Source organism: Trachemys scripta, chromosome 10, assembly GCF_013100865.1.
Source record: "Trachemys scripta elegans isolate TJP31775 chromosome 10, CAS_Tse_1.0, whole genome shotgun sequence".
NCBI lineage: Eukaryota > Metazoa > Chordata > Testudines > Emydidae > Trachemys > Trachemys scripta.
Genome location: NC_048307.1, coordinates 65,442,464 through 65,462,897, shown reverse-complemented (window position 1 = coordinate 65,462,897; position 20,434 = coordinate 65,442,464). Strand labels below are relative to the sequence as shown.

At 44.4% G+C, this 20,434-nt stretch overlaps 1 protein-coding gene across 2 annotated transcripts; it reads right to left on the bottom strand.

The window, feature by feature from the left end:
- Positions 1-729: 729 nt before the first annotated feature.
- DUT (deoxyuridine triphosphatase) lies at positions 730-19,708 on the bottom strand. Of its 2 annotated transcripts, none has more exons than XM_034784485.1 (7): positions 19,574-19,708; positions 18,453-18,585; positions 17,340-17,431; positions 13,672-13,716; positions 2,456-2,530; positions 1,555-1,625; positions 730-858 (listed from the first exon to the last, which is right to left on the bottom strand). In XM_034784485.1, exons 1-7 carry the CDS (start codon positions 19,593-19,595, stop codon positions 802-804), a joined length of 495 nt encoding a protein of 164 aa, XP_034640376.1. In that variant the 5' UTR covers positions 19,596-19,708; the 3' UTR covers positions 730-801. The 2 variants fall into 2 exon arrangements, with proteins under 2 accessions (XP_034640376.1, XP_034640375.1); XM_034784484.1 differs by lacking the exon at positions 19,574-19,708 and adding an exon at positions 19,346-19,502.
- Positions 19,709-20,434: the final 726 nt, after the last annotated feature.

Genomic DNA, 20,434 nt, shown 5'->3' with positions numbered 1-20,434 from the left:
GTGACCTGCTAAAGAAGCCATCTATAGGTGAAGGATTGTATTTACAGATCAAACTGCAACTAAACAAACCTTGTTTGTTGGATGTTGAATGACAGTTTGTCATCTTTACAACATCTTTCTCCAACATAACTGCCTTTTGAACATTATACTGAAGTCTCACAGGCTTATTTACATGAAAGACTTGAGTGTTGAAGCATCTTTTCAATGTCTCACTATAATTTGAGAAGGTCACATTTTTACCAGAAAGACAGACTGACAGGACTGCAGAAGTACTGATTCATTGACGAGTTTCTTATTAAGCAGTTTTTACACCAGGCAGTATCTGGGCAGAAGATAAATTGTTAGTTTCCAAAAAAGAGAGTTATGTTTTTCTTTAATCTGCTGCAAGATAGCTTCACACACTTTTCTCTTGCAAAAGACTACTTATCTGAAGATGTCAGAAAATCTAGCTTGCACAAAGGTGACAATGTAATTAGTACCATTAAACTTCTATCTCAATAGAAACACTGGTTCAGGATCCTAGGAGTTAACAAAAAATACTTTGTCAAATCTCTTGTGCAGATTTCTCTGTACTGCAAGCCAGCATGCTGTTCAACATCACTTGCTAGCAGGTTGGAGTGGACAAGAGGACAGAGATTTGTAGACGCTTGTATAATGCTTGAGTTATGAGTCCCTTACTTTCACAGATCCTAAAATCCCAACTCCCCTTTTGAAACAATTCTTGAAAGACTGTTTACAAAAAGAACCTTTAATCAATAAAATCCAAATACAGTAAGAATTTATTACATCTAACACCTCTCTTCAATTCTGTCCAGTGGAACCGAAGCCACCTTTACCACGTTCAGTGTCATCCAGAACCTGAAAGAGATTAATAAGGTTAGCTTTTTAAAAACTTATGCTTGTAATATATACTCATTTGTTTCTTGCATACTCTTCATCTTCCCCACAGAAAAATCAGTACATTTTCTTTTATAGAGATCTTTACTGCACAAGCATAAATAAGCTTAAATTTTTTAAACTAAAATTAAGTTCGAGTCAACAGAACACACTTTAAAATATATTTTTACAATATCTTACGTGTTTTCAATAGTTTAAAATTGTAAATTGCTCATCTCCAGGAAAACTGCATCAATCTCTTCAGTTTATTTCTTTAAAGTGGTTGTTTCAGGGTGGGATTATCAGCCCATTCTTTCTCTTGCATTGACATGGGCAAACTGCATTGGTTGTCATAAATTATAGAACTGTAAGCAGAGATGTCTACAAACTGAAATTATTCCAGATTTCTAGTAAACACCAAAGTTTGTTAAGAATCACTGATTTTCAACTCTTCACATCCCCGACCTCCCTAATAGGCTTGTAAAGACTTAGAATTAAGTGTTAAACTGCAGACATTTTCCTTTTGAATTCAAACAATGATAATTTACATGTTGTTATAGGCAGCAACGGAAGTAAATAACTTTTTGAAAAGCCCAATTGTTCTCTGAATTTTGAGAGATTAAATACAGCTCTTCCATACATTCAGACTAATGCAAGTGTTTCATTCCAGTAACTTACTTGAACTTCCTCCAGCTCAGGATAGAAGATGCGTTCACAGATCAGCTGGGCAATTCTGTCTCCTTTTTTAACTTAAGAGAAGTTAATAGGTTATTTTTTAAAACAAGCCCAATACAACTTTAACCTCCATATTTAAGACTACCATAAGACATTATGGCAGTAGCATTAAATTTGAAATTTAAATTATGTAGGCATCTGTAGCAATGAGTTCAAATTTCTGAGCATAACCTGCACTTTAAGCAAGACTAAAACTCACTCAACTTCCCACTAATCACTAAATTTAGTTTAATAACGTCAGACACAAGTTTTCCAGAAAAATATTTATTAACTTTTTGCAGACTATGCATAAAGTGCTCCCTTTTTGAAATGCAACCCTGGTTTCCTCACCTTCCTTTGAATTTCTCTAGATAGATAACAACTGTCCCCAGAATCAAAATATATTCTGATTACATCTAGGAGCACAGGGGAAGTAGAATAGTAAGGCATTGGAGGGGTGGACATCTTTGTGTTTGTGGGGAGGGAAAGGGGAAGGTCTTCATCATTCCTAACTATTGTCCCAGTTGGGTCCATCAGACTGGGACTCCTCTCCTGGTGAACCATAGGGAAATCTGCCCGATGAAAAAATTGCCACTGGGCAGAGCTACTAGCTCAGTCCTGGAGCTACAAGTCTTTCCATGGCACCTGTTATACTGAGAGCAGAAGACTTCATGGTTGCCTGTTGCAAGGCATGGATGAGGACTTAGTTGATTTTCCATACATTTACTGGTTGAGGAGGGAGGCATATTCTTAACTTTGGGTGAACAGTTAAGGATTATTTTTTCCTTAGGGAATATGCAAATATCAAGTTTAGGTGGCTGACTGCAACCTCAAATACAGATTTTTTCCCCAATCTAACACTTACCTGCAAAATCTTCCTTGCCGAAATTAAAAAGTACAACACCAACATTTCCTCTGTAATCTTCATCAATGACCCCAGCTGTAATAAAGGGAGTAATTCAGAACTGTATCTACAATTGATGGAGAGATGTTAATATAATGGAAGAAAAATACTCATGGAAATACTAAGTTAGATTAGTAGTTTCACTTAATGTGCTGAAATGTATCCATCCATCCATCCTCTAAAGAGAAAAGAGGATGGATGGATGGATAAATTTCTAATTTGGATGGATACAAGTCTAATTTGCAATGATTATGAACTAAAAAGACCCCAACGCATTTTTCTAGAGTGTTATTTCTAAAATTGAATCTGCATATTTCAACAAGCATTTAATACCGCTGTTAAGTTATATGATGGTTTGTTTTGGCTATCCCATATATAAGATTAAACAAATTTAGCTGAGAAAGGGACTGCATCAAATTGGTTGTCTAGAACAATAGATTTCTTCTGGATTTAAAATTGACATTATTGATGGAAAACGTAGTCTGGCTGTCCTATAAAGTTAAAAATATGATTGGCTATCTTATATTCTTAGCCTTACTGAAGTTCTTCTTTAAATAGAGCATCAGCTAATGCGGAACATTTTCTGAATAGAAGCAATATGGTAGGAGGGTTGAAAGCACATACAGTCCACACAAATAAGCTTCAAAATACTTACTAAAAATCATTAAGGCCCAGATATTTAAAGGTATTTAGGTGTTGCTGAACTCAGCATAGCAGTGCATAACTGATTTAAGAGCCTAAATCCCATCAACTGCCAATGGGTGCGGCAACAGCTAAGTACCTTATCTGACCAAGTATCTGACCTAAGCATCTGAACTATTTAATTAAGACATTTATTGTCAAAAAGTGTTTCTGTTCAGCTAGAAGTACATTTTTTTTCCTGTCCCAGCATGTGAACTAGATATTGCTACTTATTACAAAGACTGAGAATGGAACTTGTTAATTTAACATAATCAGAGCTAGTTTTACTTTCAAAAGTAATATACAAAATACTCTTTAGTGGTTCGACTTTGCTTCTTGATGGATTACTACAGTCCTAGTATTTTTAAAAGCTCAGTCATCCTCTAAAGTTTTAAGTACAATGGAGATTTAGACAGCCTGCTTAGATATATACATACAAAAATCTAAATTTAGTGCTGCTCTTTGGTTAAAGTTTGTGTCGGAAATCCGTAGAAGAGAAGAATCCTGGCAATTTCAAACATTCTAATTAAAGCATTAACTCCCATACACTTAAATAAATTCCCTTCCCATGTAATGCCAAAGCTATGCTTGCAATGCTGGTTTAGGTCACACTAGAGCAGAGTAGTTACTACTAGTTTACTTTCTAAATCTGTCAGTACTGGTATTATTTTCTGGGAAAACAGACAATACATACAGCTCTGCATACATGACCCTCAGGCCTATTCTAGTAATAAAAAGTGGCACTCTTCTGTATTGTGCATACTGGAGACTAATTAACTCTGTAGTGAAGTTCATGTTATTCTAAGAGTCTGGTTATACAGACAAAACCACTGTGGTTTTTAAAAAAAACTGTCTTAATTGTGAATCCGTTTATTCTAAAATAAATACGACCAGCCTCTAACAAAAATTGAGTCAAAGTAGGGAAAAAAGTGAAAATAAGATTAATTGGCTATTTAGGAATCTGCAGTAAACTAAAAATAAAGTTACATTTAGTGACATTCACCTTTTGCTTTACAAAGAAAAGTTGAGAGGGTCATCAATGTGCCTTAGTGCTCATAAAAATAAACTAGTTAAACTCAGGAATAATGAGTAGGGAGGAAACTAGTGCCAGCGCATTAAATAAGATGGCTGGGACCATCAGCAAGACCTCTCTCCCCGTAGCATCTTAACAGGGATGGTGGAACAAAGCCACAATAGTTAAGGGGCATAGCCCCATTGAGTTAACCCCCTTTAACGGTTTGTAAAGTGAAATGCCAGAGTCATCATTTTACTTTTTACAGTTACTTTACTGTAGGTTAAGTTTTAAATTCAGAGTTGTTATAAATTGTTGTTTTATTTAGTGCTAGACTCCAATTTTTGTTGAGAGGAGCAGTGGAGATAGAATGACTAAATAGAGGCACCCATAATTACACATTGGTAAAGACAGAGTTTGAGGGGTAAGAACTATCACAATGTTAGTGTAAGAACCACCTACAAATCTGCAAAATTTGATGCAGATATTCGGACTTGGCAGAGCCTAATAAATTGTTTGTGCTGATCCAATTGCAGGACTAGCAAAAGACTGGTAACAGTAAGTACTCATCTGCTGGTACATGCTAGAACATGTGGGTCTTGAGAAAGAATTGATGTTCAAGGCCTTGGAGGAGGCAAAGGAAGGCTCTGTATGGATTAGGAAGTCCTTTCCAAATGCAGCAAGCAATGTGGAAGAAGGTACAAAAGCTAGCATGTTGGAGGCTGATTTACACTAGTTGAGGAAGATCTGGCCTGAAGTCTTTCCTTTACCTTTTACTGGCTGGGCCTTTGAAAGTAGGAAAGCTTCATAATGCTGCTTCAGTAACCACATCTCAGACTAGAACTGTAGCTTACTCACTATGACATGCTGAAAGTGTTTGCTGTAAAGTTGCCATCCAAATATTTTCCTTAAAGAACAGGCTCCTGCTTTTTCTGATCACCCCCTCAAATGTTGCCATGGGGATTTGGCATTGATGTGCCATCTCCATTTCAGCACTTCCCCAAAACAAACAGCACATGTAACACAAAATAGCCTCCGAGTACTGTTTCTTGCTGAGTTAACATTTAACAAACACAGCTTAGGTCTGTTTAATAGATACTCCAACACCTGGCTCCCTAGTACCCAAACTTAAAAACAGGTATCTTGTTCCCAAGTTCTATACTCCAATGTGCATGTGCAACTCCAGATGAAGTCCACAGGATTTGAATGCATATATTTTAAGGACTAAATCCTGCCTTGAAGTAATGTTCCAAAAACATCAAATTCAGTCACAGCAAGTTTACCTACACAGAAGGTAGTATTGGTAAACTAGTAGAAACCCTTCCTGAAGATGACTAGACCTGCCTTTCATAAAAGGTGTTATGCACCATTTCTCTGTCATAATCTACCCCATTTACTGATTCATTAAGTCTTAACATCAAGACCCAGATTATCATATCCACCTATACAGTCAGAATTCCCAGGTTACACAGAAATGCTGCCTATGAGCATCATCTGCTCCCCTCTCTGACAATCAGAAACTTCTCTACAGGATTGTTCGATAAGGGTGAAACATTGAACTAACCACCACCCTCCATGACAGTCTGTATAGTCTTATGTGATTTCTACACAGGAGTGCTTGCAGCAGAATTAACTGCCACTGGGTCCCTTCAGGCAGCACCAGAGGACTCAGCCAGTGACAGCATGATTCCATGTACTAACTGAGGAAACGGGAAGGAGATCCACCCTATCTGGGGACACCATCACACCAATCCCCCATGTCCTGTGAGATTGGAGGTTTTACTCCCTGTAATCAGAGCTCTCTTCAAACTCCTACTTAAGGGGAATTTCCTGTTTTGTTTTGTTTTTTAAATAGGATAACTTCGCTATTCAGTTCCTCTCTTGTCTTCTGCGGGTGGGGAAGAGAAAAATATCCTCCCAGTGAGTTAAAGGCTACATCTGATAAAAGCCAAGTTACAAGGGGGAGTTCAGCCACAGAAATCTGTCAAAACCAGTCCTAGTAGTAAAAAGAATAAACCACTGAAATTATCATTACACTAGATAGAACCAGTTTCATGATTTACCACCACCTCCTAGGGTGAAATTATGAACTAGACAGCGGTTATAATGATTCTGTAGCCTGATAGGATATCTTTTTTTAATAGAGTCAAGAATCAAACTCAGGCTATGCAGTGTGTGTGTGAAAAGTTCTCTTTTTCAGGATGGAATAGAGAAAGATGACTTCTGCCCTGAAAGCATACATGCTATAGGCTGGATCTGCCCTTGGAACCTAAATCTAAGATGTGATGAGCAAAATGATTTTGGAATATGCTGCAGCTAACCTAGTGCTGTGCAGAATGAAGTGGCAAAAATGCTGTCAAAGCTATGCTAATTTCAAGCTCCATTAGAAACACAGCAGGGTAAGAGTTTGCCAAATAGAAAAAGGGTTGCTAAGGAAAGAATTTAAAGAGTATTCCAATAGTGGGGTGGTTTTTTTTTGTTTTGTTTTTTTTAAAAGTGCACCACTGAGACTGACCTCCATTTGGTGGTCAAACTACACTGTCTGTATCAAAAAATGTAAAGTACTTAGGGCAGGAACCTAAAACATCCTCTGTTCTGTATAAGAGGCACTCAATTTAAGTAATTGGTATGGATTAACAGGAGGTAGCAGGGCAGAAGTTTGCTCTGCTTAAGGTTAACGTAACAGACAAACATCAAGTTACAACAGTTATACAGTCTCTTGAACACTAGGACACTTTTCTGCATGATCTACTTTGGGTGGAAAGCAGCTAAGTCATTACTGGAAAAATCATGCATTGGAACTGGCACAGTGAAATACTGACTTCATGCAAAAGCCCTTGCTCTGTCGAGACTCTGGCATGTCACTTGTTGGAAAACCATCCACGCCTAGCAGATGTGGATTCTGAACAGAATCCTGCATGCTCAGTTTTTTCCCCGGGCCTCTTATTTACAGCCTGGGACCGCTGACAATACATTTGTATTGAAATAAAACATTTCTCTGCTATGTCAAGTGTGCTTATGCAAGACACTGAGATCCAAGAAAACATCTGTTTTATTTTTCATAAGAGGCACCCTATCACCTGTCATGATTTTCACTTATGATGTTGAACTGTCACCTTTTTCGAATGCTGAACACAAAAGTTAAACATAAGATTACAGTTAAAGCACTCAATTCAGAAAATACCAAAGTTACTCTACCCCCACTCTTACCCCTGTGTATATGCACTGATAGAAAAGAATTGTGATCATGTAACAAGACTATAACCTTAGATGCACAGATCTTATTCTACAATACAGTATGTATACCAGATACCCAGGAAAATATTTCGGTCACAGCTTGTCCCTGTTCCTTTTGTTCGATCAGACACACACAAAGAGAAGAGAGCTGTCCTGAGGTCAACATAGGATTCCCCAGAAGGAAAATCCCCTATGACATTAGGCTGGCATAGTGAATATATCAGGGGTAGAGCCAGCCCTGAATAAGTTCCAGTGATCCTCAGCTGGTTTACAGGGCCCGTAAGATGTTCTAAATTATACTGGGAGTGGTTTCAGCTTTGGCTCCAGGATCAGGGGAGGGAAACAAATGGCTTAGATCCATCTTCCCTGCACCTTAGTGGGTCCTGTGCTGGCTGCAGCTCAGCTACACCAAGGATCTGGATCTTCATATATAATGACTTGTATTGAGTGTGATGAAGAGTGCGGTTGATGGGAAGGTGGACCAGCTGGAGCTTCCCTATAACCTACTTATTTTATGTATCCTATCTACTGCTATAAGGGAGCTTGTCTGGCAAGTATCTGTAATTACAACTGATATAGATTCAGAGGAAAGTATCACATATCCTCACTATTATTCAAAACCACTCTGATTTTACTAGATTTATACAAAGGTTGAATAATGAGTGGAGTCTAAAATTTAAGTTACCATTCTTTTTCCAAACCATTTTTTCCTAGAATAATAAAGCAGAAATCTTATCTTTCAAATTTGCCTCTGGGATTCCTTATTATTTCCCACCAAGTTTTGATTAATAAGATGTAAAACCACAGCATCTTTTACTACGTCAAAGCTAAGTCATCTTAATTAGCCATTTTCTGATTGTGAAGAACTAGATATGGAAATATATATAATTTTCCTTTGCTTATACTGTTAATACTCAGAAATAATGATTTCTTATACCCATTTAAAATTATATGCCAAGCACCTTTAAATATTAAATTTTTTGTCAGGGTAAAAATGGGCAAGGAAAAAGATTAATGGTCAAATGGAGGAAACTGGCTGTAGAAATGAGTTACTCTTGAAGCCAATATTTTGGTTCTTATAAATTATTACTAAGTAGCAGCTAAATAACATGTTTAAGACTATTTCCAAGGCATAAAAAGAGGACATGGAGTACAAAGAGCAGCAATAAAAGGATGACTAACAGAAGCAAGGACAGTCACAATTAAGTCTGAAATTCTGGGATGATGTTTATAGCTTTGTGTTAAAGTTCAGGGCAGAAAAATAAATAGGTAGGGAAGAATGAAACAATTAGTTTTAATCCAAGAAAACAGAAACAATAGGGGATTCAGATCTAACAGGAAAAGTAGTCAGTACTTAGCTGAGTGTGCAAAACAACCCCTTTTAGGCCTGGTCTACACTACGAGTTTAGGTCGACTTTAGCAGCGTTAAATCGAATTAAGCCTGGACACGTTCACACGACGAAGCCCTTTCTTTGGACTTAAGGGGCCCTTTAAACTGGTTTCTTTACTCCACCTCCGACAAGGTGTTTAGCGATAAAATCGGCCTTAGCGGGTCGGAATTGGGGTAGTGTGGACAGAATTCGACGTTATTGGCCTCCGGAAGCTATCCCACAGTGCTTCATTGTGACCACTCTGGACAGCACTCTCAACTCAGATGCACTGACCAGGTAGACAGGAAAAGCCCCGCGAACGTTTGAATTTCATTTCCTGTTTGCCCAGCGTGGAGAGCACAGGTGACCACGCAGAGCTCATCAGCACAGGTAACCGTGATGGAGTCCCAGGATCGCAAAAGAGCTCCAGCATGGACTGAACGGGAGCTACGGGATCTGCTTGCCATATGGGGAGATGAATCAGTGCTAGCTGAACTCCGTAGCAGTAAAAGAAATGGCAAAATATTAGAAAAGGTCTCCAAGGCCATGAAGGACAGAGGCCATAACAGGGACGCACAGCAGTGCCGCGTGAAAATTAAGGAGCTAAGGCAAGCCTACCACAAAGCCAGAGAGGCAAACGGAAGGTCTGGGGCACAGCCGCAAACATGCCGCTTCTACGCGGAGCTGCATGCCCTTCTAGGGGTTGCAGCCACCACTATCCCAACTGTGTGCTATGACTCCTTCACTGAAGAAACACACAGGGAAGAGGGTTCGGTGTACGAGGAAGAGGCGGATGAAGATAATGTGGATAGCTCACAGCAGCAAGGAAGCGGAGAAACCGGTTTCCCCAACAGCCAGGATATGTTTATCACCCTGGACCTGGAGCCAGTAACCCCCGAACTCACCCAAGCCGTGCTCCCAGACCCTGAGGGCACACCGGGGACCTCTGGTGAGTGTACCTTTGTAAATATTACACATGGTTTAAAAGCAAGCGTGTTTAATGATTAATGATTAATTTGCCCTGGCAATCGCGGCCAGTACAGCTACTGGAAAAGTCTTAACATGTATGGGGATGGAGCAGAAATCCTCCAGGGACATCTCCAGAAAACTCTCCTTCATGTACTCCCAAAGCCTTTGCAAAAGGTTTCTGGGGAGGGCTGCCTTATCCCGTCTGCCATGGTAGGACACTTTAGCATGCCAGGCCAGTAGCTCGTAGTCTGGAATCATTGCATAACAAAACATGGCAGCGTATGGTCCCGGTGTTTGCTGGCATACAGACAACATCCATTCCTTATCGCTCTTTGTTATCCTCAGGAGAGTGATATCATTCACGGTCACCTGGTTGAAATGGGGTGATTTTATTAAGGGGACATTCAGAGGTGCCCGTTCCTGCTCTGCTGAACAGAAATGTTCCCCGTTGTTAGCCACGCGGTGGCGGGGAGGGATGAAGTGATCATCCCAGAGAATTGGGTGTTGGGAAGGGGGTTAGTTGGGTTTGTGCTGCATGTTAACCCGGGAACCGCAGCCCCTCCTTTTACATTGCAAACCCATTTTAAATGGCCAACCCAACGGGTGCTTGGTATGGGAAATGAGGGCGCTACAGTTTGAAACCATTCCCACATGTTAAGAAGGTGAAAAAAGCCAAAAGACTGTGGCTTACCATGGCTGCCTGCAAGCCGAAATCTGTTGCCTGGCACTGCTTGAGTGATCTCTCACACCAAACCGGCAGGCCCTCAATATAAGAGGAAAAATGCGACCTTGTAACGAAAGCACATGTGCTGTGTAATGTGAACAGCAAAATTTAACGTGAAAGAGTGTCCCCATTGTTCTCTAAAATGTGTCTTTTTTAACCACCTCTCCCTTCTCCTCCACCAGCTGCAAATGTTTCTCCTTCAGAGGCTAGTGAAGATTAGAAGGAGAAAATGGCGGACTCGGGATGACATGTTCACAGAGCTCCAGATGTCCTCCCACGCTGAAAGAGCACAGCAGAATGCGTGGAGGCAGTCAATGTCAGACTACAGAAAAGCACAGTATGAACGAGAGGAGAGGTGGCGGGCTGAAGATGATAGGTGGCGTCAGCTTGCAGACAGAAGGCAAGAGTCTATGCTCTGACTGCTGGAGCATCAAACTGATATGCTCCAGCGTATGGTTGAGCTGCAGGAAAGGCAGCAGGAGCAGAGACCGCCGCTACAGCCCCTGTGTAACCAACAGCCCTGTGTACAGCTTCATGAGCCATGGCATTAAGGGGTAGGCTGGATCCCCAAGGATAACGATAGGCATTTCAACATCCCCAACGGTTGTTTTCTGGTCCGGGAAGAAAGTCCCTTCCTCCAGCTTTCGAAACAGGCCAAAGTTCCTGAAGACGCGAGCATCATGTACCTTTCCTGGCCATCCCACGTTGATGTTGGTGAAGCCTCCCTTGTGATCCACCAGGGCTTGCAGCAGCATTGCAAAGTACCCCTTGCGGTTTATGTAGTCGGTGGCTTGGTGCTCCGGTGCCAAGATAGGGATATGGGTTCCGTCTATCGCCCCACCACAGTTTGGGAATCCCATTTCAGCAAAACCATCCACTATGGCCTGCACGTTTCCCAGAGTTACTACCCTTGATATCACCAGGTCTTCCATTGCCCTGGCAACTTGGATCACAGCAGCCCCCACAGTAGATTTGCCCACTCCAAATTGATTCCCGACTGACCGGTAGCTGTCTGGCATTGCAAGCTTCCACAGGGCTATCGCCACTCGCTTCTCAACTGGGAGGGCTGCTCTCATCCTGGTATTCTGGCGCTTCAGGGCAGGGGAAAGCAAGTCAAAGTTCCATGAAAGTGCCCTTACGCATGCGAACGTTTCGCAGCCACTGGGAATCGTCCTACACCTGCAGCACGATGCTGTCCCACCAGTCTGTGCTTGTTTCCCGGGCACAGAATTGGCGTTCCATGGCATGAACCTGCCCCAGTAACACCATGATTTGCACATTGCTGGAGCCTGTACTTTGTGAGAGGTCTATGTCCATGTCAATTTCGTCATCACTCTAGTCGCCGCGCTGCAATCGCCTCCTCGGCTGGTCCTGGTTTTGCTTTGGCATGTCCTGGCTCTGCATATACTCCAGGACAATATGCATGGTGTTCATAGTGCTCATAATTGCTGCGGTGATATGAGCGGGCTCCATGATCCCAGTGCTATGGCGTCTGGTCTGAAAAAAGGCGCGAAACTAGTATCTGACGGATGGAGGGAGGAAGGGGCGAGTGACGACATGGCGTACAGGTACAGGGAATTAAAATAAACAAAGGTGGCTGTGCATCAGGGAGAAACACAAACAACTGTCACACAGAATGGCCCCCCCCAAAAGATTAAACTCAAAACCCTGGGTTTAGCAGCCCGTTGATTTCACAGAGGGAGGGGGAAGCAAATGAATGCAGAACAAATCTATTTTTTTACATCTGAAGCTGGCAGACGACGGTGCAGCATGACTGATAGCCCTTGGCATCTTCTGCGTGCTTGGCAGAAAATAGCATACTACGACTGATAGCCATCATCGTCAAGACTGCCCAGGTGCCCATGATTGACAGCCACTGCAGTACGATGACGACGGATACCAGTCGTAATATACCATCTTCTACCAAAAGGCAAGGGGCTGCTGTTGTGTGCAATGCAGCCCCACGTCTGCCAGCACCCAGATCGCCGATGAAGGCTACCAGTCATACTGCACCGTCTACTGCCAAAAGGCAATTAGCTGCTGCTGTGTAGCAATGCAGTACCACATCTGCCGGCACCCAGAGGACATATGGTGACGGTGAGCTGAGCTGAGTGGGCTCCATGCTTGCCGTGGTATGTTGTCTGCACAGGCAACCCAGGTAAAAAGGCACGAATCGATTGTCTGCCATTGCTCTGACGGAACGGGAGGTGCCTGACGACACGTACCCAGAACCCCCTGCGACACTGTTTTGCATCATTCAGGCATTGGGATCTCAACCCAGAATTCCAATGGGTGGCGGAGACTGTGGGAACTGTGGGATAGCTACCCATAGTGCAACGCTGCGGAAGTCGACGCTAGCCTCGGTACTGTGGACGCGGTCCGCCGACTTCATGCACTTAGAGCATTTTATGTGGGGACACACACAATCGGCTGTATACAACCGATTTCTATAAAACTGGCTTCTAGAAATTCGACCTAATTTCGTAGTGTAGACATACCCTTAGAAAGTTTGAGTCTTATTGAACAAGACAGAAAAATACAAGAACAAGGAAAAAAATCATCCCTAGTACTTGCCTACAGTTTACAGTAAACCCCAGAACTGCAAGAGGTTATGAAAAGGTCTAAATTCAACCCTACTGTAAATGAGTTCATGGCAGAGTTGAATTTGGTCCCAATGCTTTATCTAAACTTGAGAGATACAGAGGAACGTATGTTGTACTTAGTTCAATTATCATCATCATTTGGTTGATGAATGTTTGTTAGACAGGCATTTGGCCCATTAAGCACTGGCTACATCAGGCATTACTTCAGAGAGAATGTTATTTGGTTACTATTTTCTATATCTGAAAAAAAATCAATATGCAGATTAGAAAAGAATTATGGCTTTACTGGAGCCCAAAAATGTGACCTAAACTTTCTTCTTACCAGTCCAAATCAATCTGAAAGACTAGTAAGAAAATGAAAACCTTAATTAAACAAGATTCAGTTCAAAATAGAATTTGGTAACTTAGATACTGGTATATGACTGAAAATCTTAAATCACAGTTTCCATTTATTTTAACGAAGCCCATAAAAGTAATGTTATTAATGAAGCTGAGTTGTCACTTTATAGTTTTAGTATCTACATTTCACTTTGAGACATAGAATAAAGATTTACAGACTGTGAAAGAAACAAACATCTTACCACCAACATCTATGAAGTGTTTTGCAGCTAATCCAGAACGTGGGGCTAGAAAATGAAAAACATTTTTCAAAGTTTAAGAAACCTTCTGAAAATGAATTTTAGTATGTATTCTATGCACAATAGGTTGCTCAAAATCAGTAAGTCCCACCACCAAAAACTCTGACCTAGCTCCTTCCAAAACCTACATGTAATCGTACAAAATGTACAGCAAGTGTCATTACATGGCTGCAATAAGTGACAATATCAACAGTTGCAGGCTACAGTAAAATTGCAGATTAAGTGAATTGGGTGTATGATTATTTAGAGTAGCTGAAATGCATTGTTTCACCTTGAAACAGCACTAAAAGAAAGGTTGTTCAGACTACGGCCATTTATATTACTCCTTGGCCCTTCTTCACATTACCGTTGAAACACCTGTTCCATAGTAATCATCACAAAGAATTCAGGTATAGTGCAATGCACTCTATTTACACAATACAACAATACACCTAGCTCACTTAAAACTGTAATTCTGGTGTAGCCTGCAACCTATTAACAGATTTTAAATGACAGTTGCTAATGCAAGTTAATTGTTGCTAAGGCTTTACTTCAAGCTGCTTTACTATGGGGATTAAATGTTACCTTACTAGCTTTATCTATTTCCAAAAAGATTTTAAATTGGCTGAAGATGAGAGAAATGTACAATCTCCTTTTTTTGGAGAATTTTAGTAGTAAACAGTGATAGAAACACTGTCATTTTCTTAATTTGGGATGGTTGCTGGTCCTTTATTATTTCATTGAATATTTGAATACACTACATTTAGAACCCAGGACAGGCTTCCCCCTTTACCACTTGTAAATTTAAGTACACATAATAATTACAAAGAATGAGAAATAGTAGCACAAGCCTAAGGAAGTACTTCAATTCTTACCTGGAGAAACCACCACTAAAGAATATAGTTGAGACTACAGCCATTTTATCCTTGGCCTTTCTTGAGATTACCAAGAAGAGGAAACTAGTGCCAATTGTAGAAGTTGTTTTTGTGATAAGACAATCATTATTGAAGTACTTATAACCCTCCACAACGTAGTATCAAAGCACCTCAAGTATTTAAAAACAGATATATCCTTTTCCTCCCAGCCTGTGGAAGAAATGGCTTGATTAGTTTGAGTTTTCTATGTCTAGAACTTGGTGGGGAATCTAAATCAGGGGGCTTTTCATTTAGTTCTGAAAGTGACCATGTTCCAATAGGAACTTGACTAAAATACCATTTAAGTTTTCATAAGCCAGCCAACAGCAATCTGAGTTATTTCCACTAGGGCAGGGGTCTCAAACTCAATTTACCTTAGGGCCAGTGCAGTCCTCAAATCCTCCTAGCAGGCCAATAATGTCACTGAAGATGGTGTTCAGAAAAGCAAATGTTTATATTGTATTTTTTATTTCAAATTTCTTAGAAATAGTAAAACTGTCATACAACTTTATACAATTCTTCGCCTGCCAGAGAGTTGTGTTTGCCAGACACCTGGCATCGTTTCAGTTCTGTCAGTTTATTGATGTTTGGCCTCAGTGACTGAGCAGTTGAAACCTTTAGGATTGCAGCAAGGTGTGCATCAGATAGTTGTGTTCGGTATTTTGACTTGTTTATATTCAGTATGGAAAAAAGTGACGCTGCCTCCATGGCTGCCTCTGCCCAGCAACTAATGATGCTGCCTCCATGGCTGCCTCTGCCCAGCAACTAGTGATGGTATCTCTGTCCCTCTCCCCCAGCCAATGGGAGCTGCAGGGGCAGCACCTGCAGTAGACATTGCCGGTAGTGCAGAGGTGGGCAAACTACGGCTTGCAGGCCATATCCGGCCTGTGGGATCGTTCTGCCCAGCTCCTGAGCTCCTGGCCAGGGAGGCTAGTCTGCGGCCCCTCCCCTGCTGTCCCTTCCCATGCAGGCAGCACTCTGACCTGCCGCTCCTCCCGGGCTGCGCAGCTTGTGCCTGCCCACCTCCCAGGCTTTCCAATAAGCCAGTCCTGCCGCTCTGAGCAGCATGGTAAGGGGGCGGGGAGTTGGATAAGGGGCAGGAGGTCCTGGGGGCAGTCAGGGAGCAGAAGTTGGATAGGGGGCAGTTAGGGGACAGGAAGCAGTTGGATGGGGTGGAGGTTGGGGGCAGTCACGGGACAGGGAATGGGGGATTGGATAGGCATGGGAGTGCCTGGGGGCCTGTCAGTGGGCGGGGTGTGGATAGGGTTCGGGGCAGTCAGGGGCCGGGGGGTGGTGGGGCGGGGCGGTTGGATAGGGGACAGGGTCCAGAGGGTGGTTAGGGGACAGGGAGCAGTTGGATGGAGTGGAGGTTCGGGGGGGGCATCAGGGGACAGGCAATGGGGTTGTTGGATAGGCGAAGGAGTCCTGGGGGGGCCTGGCAATGGGCTGGGCTGTGGATAGGGTTCAGGGCAGTCATGGAATGGGGGGTTGAATAGGGGGCGGGGTCCCAGGGGGTGGTCCCGGGACAAGGAGCAGGGGGGGGGGGATTGGATGGGTTGGGGCTCTGAGGGCAGCCAAGGGCAGGCAGGGGGCAGGAAGTGGGAGGATAGGGGGTGGGGGCCAGGCTGTTTGGGGAGGCACAGACTTCCCTACCTGGCCCTCCATACCATTTTGCAACCCCGATGTGGCCCTCGGGCCAAAAAGTTTGCCCACCCCTGCAGTAGCATGTCTGCATGCGTCTCTCCTCCGCGGGCTGCAGTAGGAAGGTTCTCGGGCCACAGACGGCCTGCAGGCCAGGACCTTGAGACCCGTGCACTAGGGTGTGCTAATTAAGTTGTACTCTACTTTGATAAGAATATTGGGGGGGGGCGGGACCTTAGGAGATTTAAAATATTTTAACTAGATCAGCTGCTTTGTCCTACATCTACTACGCATCACTATGCAGTAGAAAAATCCAAAAATGTTCATATATGTAGGTTCTATAATACTTCCAACAAGTTATACACATTTTTATTAGCAAAGAATTTACATAGTTTATTATGAGTCATCCATCAAATCTTCAAATATTTTCACCAAAAGATGTGGTAATAGGTAAGCACCATGTTACCTAACTGGAGTACCAGGTTAAAGATAATTTAAATTAAGTCACAATCAATGGGCTGTATTTAAAAAGGAGTCTAGTAAGGTGCAGTCTATAAAGAGAAATTACACCATTTAACCACATTCACTTATCCAAAGATTTTACTTTAATGGGTACAACCCTCCTGTGCAGCCACTCAAACTAGCTTAAGAGCATCCTTGCAAGGGAATGGCACCCATTTAACTAAATCAATATAGAAAGAGACTTGGCTAAATGGTACAATTTCTGCATGTAGACTAAGCCTCAGGGCAAGTGAACCTGTTTCAATGAAGTATCAGGAGGTAGCCGTGTTAGTCTGTATCCACAAAAACAACAAGGAGTCCGGTAGGGTGACCAGACAGCAAGGGTGACAAGTCGGGACAGGGGGTGGAGAGTAATAGGAGCCTATATAAGTAAAAGACCCAAAAATCGGGACAGTCCCTATAAAATCAGGACATCTGGTCACCCTAGAGTCCAGTAGCACCTTAAAGACTAATAGATTTATTTGGGCATAAGCTTTCATGGGTAAAAAAACCCCACGTCTTCAGATGCATGTTGTTTTTGTTTCAATGAAGCTTTTCTACAGTCTGCTAACTTACCTACTCTTCCATAACATCCAGAAGGGAGGGAGATCTGAATGTCAGTTTTCACTATGGCCTTTTCCATAGCAGGAATCACATAGTCATAGGCACTAAATAAAACAAGCAAACATGTCAACAATTACTTAAAATGTTTTGGGTACTTTCTTCTTTGTAATAGAATGACTAAATAGAGGCGCCCATAATTACACATGGTAAAGACAGGGTTTGAGGGGTAAGAACTATCACAATGTTAGTGTAAGAGCCACCTACAAATCTGCAAAATTTGATGCAGATATTTGGACTTGGCAGAGCCTAATACATTGTTTGTGCTGATCCAGTTGCAGGACTAGCAAAAAGCTGGTAACAGTAATTACAGTGACCTCATCTGCTGGTACACGCTAGGACATGTGGGTCTTGAGAAAGAATTGATGTTCAAGGCCTTGGAGGAGGCAAAGGAAGGCTCTGTAAGCATTAGGAAGTCCTTTCCAAATGCAGCAAGCAGTGTGGAAGAAGGTACAAAAGCTAGCATGTTGGAAACAAAGCAATGGTAAGGTGAGCAAAGGGTTAGGGCAAGAGGAAGCCCATGAAAGGATTCAAAATACAGCGTGACCTAACCAAAGAGGAAGATGCAGGCTGCTGCACGCTGGGTGCACTGGAGGAGAGTAGAAAGGGGAAAAGAGAGGGACCAACGTGGAGGGGCTGGAGAAGTGATGAGAGTGGGGCCACCCTCGCGTGCAAACCCCTGCAGACACACTTATTGCGATGCGAGGGGCTCGTTCCCCTGTCGCTGCAGCCAGCGTGTCTACACAGAGCACAGCGCTGGGTTAGCTCACCGGCCTGGTGTCTCGCGCCACGCTCCTAGGCCAACGAGCCCTACAACGGAGGGAGGCCGCAGACCCCAGCGGCGCTGAGCAGGGGCTCTGCGGGCCCGCGACAGGGGAAGCGGGAGATGGGGGCGAGCTCCGCAGGGCGCATGGCAGCCACTCACCCTCTACCCAGGAGAGGCTGCTCCGCTCACCGGGCGCGCCCGCGGGGCTGTTAAGCCCTAGCCGGGGGGCCTACGGGGGCTGATCCCCGGGGCAGCAAGGGCGCCGGGCTCTCGGGCAGCGCACGGAGCGGGCCGCCCCTCACCTGTATAGGTCGTAGCCAGCGGCGCGAGCCGAGCCCCGGGACGGGGCGGACGCGTTCTCGGAGAGCTTGGCGAAGCGGAGCCGCAGGTCAGGCTCCGAGGCCTTGAGCCTCTTGCTGGGGGACACGGCGGGGTCTGCTCCGGAGTACGGCATGGGGAGAGCGGGTGATGGAGACAGAGCTGAGCGAAGGGGAAGCGCGGGCGTTTCCCGCCCGCGCCAGACGAACCGTTACCACGCCCCGGCCCGGCCCATGAGGCGGAGTCAGGTCCGTCCCCCCCCCCGCACAGAATGGGCTCTCCCGCCCCCCCCCTCCAGGAGAGGAGCCCTCTGGGGCCGGGCTCATCGTCCGGCTCTCGGGATTGCTGCTGGGCTCCCAGTCAGGGACCACGTGGCCTCTCTCATGGGCTGTGGCCAGGCCGGAAGCTGCACAGGGACACCCGCCAGCCGCGCGTCCTGCAGCCCCGGAGCCCTGCTCTTCTCCCGTCCCCGTACAACCCCGGAGCTGTGCAATGTGCCATCTCCTTCCCCTCCTTTCTGCCCCCTCCCCCAAACCACCACCCGGGCCTGCAGCACCGGAGCCCTGCCATCTTCCCACCACCCTGCCGCCGCCCCCCATAACCACCGCCCGGCCCTGCAGCACGGGAGTCCTGCCACGCAGCCCTGCCATCTTCTCCCCACCGCCGTGCAAAACCTCTACTCCGCCCCTCCGAGCCTGCCGCACTGGAACCTGCAACTCCCCCGGCCCGGCAGCATCGGAGCCCTGCAAACCCCGCCTTGGTCCTGCAAAACCAGGCTGCAACTCGCTTCCGCACCCCGGGCCGTACTGCCCCTCTCCGGATTGTGCTGCGGCGCCAGGGTTAATATCGCCGCAGCCCCTCGCTCCCCTCCCCTTACTGTGTCTGCGGAGGAGCTGCCCGAGGAGGCGCTTGGCCAGCATGGCGCCTGCTGCAGCTCGGGGGAGGGGGGAACTAGCTGTTCAACAGCCGCAAAGGCCGAGCTGTCTGGTGCCTGGCTGTAGGCCTCGCTTGGCACACGCAGCCGCCCCCGGTAATCACCGCCGGTGCAGTGTTTGCAGGCGCTGCCTGCAAAGGGACCGCTTTGTACCCACCCCTAAGGCATCACCTCGGCTGTGGTCTCCGCTCATGAGCTGGAGGGAGGTGGGAGCCGCCCAGGAAAACTCAGGGTGCTGCAGGGAGCGGGGTGGGCTTGTTGGGTAGGCAGCTTCCGCCGCTGCACTGGGCAACTGTGAGGTACAGCGTCTGAGGTGAGATGTAGAACTAATGTCATGGATCAGCAAAGATCCCGTGGTACTTTCCACAGGGATCAAAACAATATCTCTAGTGTCCTGGCTGAAATTCACAGTGAATAATTACTTGTATGGTCCGCTAGTGCTTCACTGTGGTAGGCAGGTATCTCCAGGGATGGGGAGCTGAGATAGAGACATTAAGTGAGGAGATATGTGGTACAGTCAGGAATTACACCTTTTGGGCATGAACCCTAGTCCAGCACCTTAACCACAAGATCATCTCTTCAATTCATTATACAGTAGTAAACCAGAATCAGCTAGAAGTCCTCCTTGATAACACTGTCACTTCTAGTTTACATAATTCTGGAAACATTTTAAAGATAAAACAAAACACTGTCAGATGAAGGCAAAAAAAAACCCGCTCACCCATAAGAACCTCCAAATCCAGTCTACAAGGAAAAAGTATGATCAGTGATGAACTCCTTGATTTTCATGAAGAGGATCATATACTTCTACTACCACTTTAACCTAGTCATCTTGTTTCTGCTTAAGTATAACATTGTTTGATTCTACCAGCACATTTGGATGTTCATTGCACTTTTTTCACCATGCTCTGTAAAATAATACCTCCTTATAGTCATACATAATTCCCTAGATCGGGGTGGCCAACCTGAGCCTGAGAGGGAGCCAGAATTTACCAATGTACATTGCCAGAGAGCCACAGTAATAAGTCAGCA

Coding starts and splice junctions, on each gene's coding strand:
- DUT (XM_034784484.1), bottom strand. CDS start 19,388: ATGCTGGCCAAGCGCCTCCTCGGGCAGCTCCTCCGCAGACACA. Junction 2,531..13,671: donor ACACTTCATAGATGTTGGTG/GTAAGATGTTTG, acceptor CCTTTATTACAG/CTGGGGTCATTGATGAAGAT. Junction 859..1,554: donor CTGAGCTGGAGGAAGTTCAA/GTAAGTTACTGG, acceptor AATCTCTTTCAG/GTTCTGGATGACACTGAACG.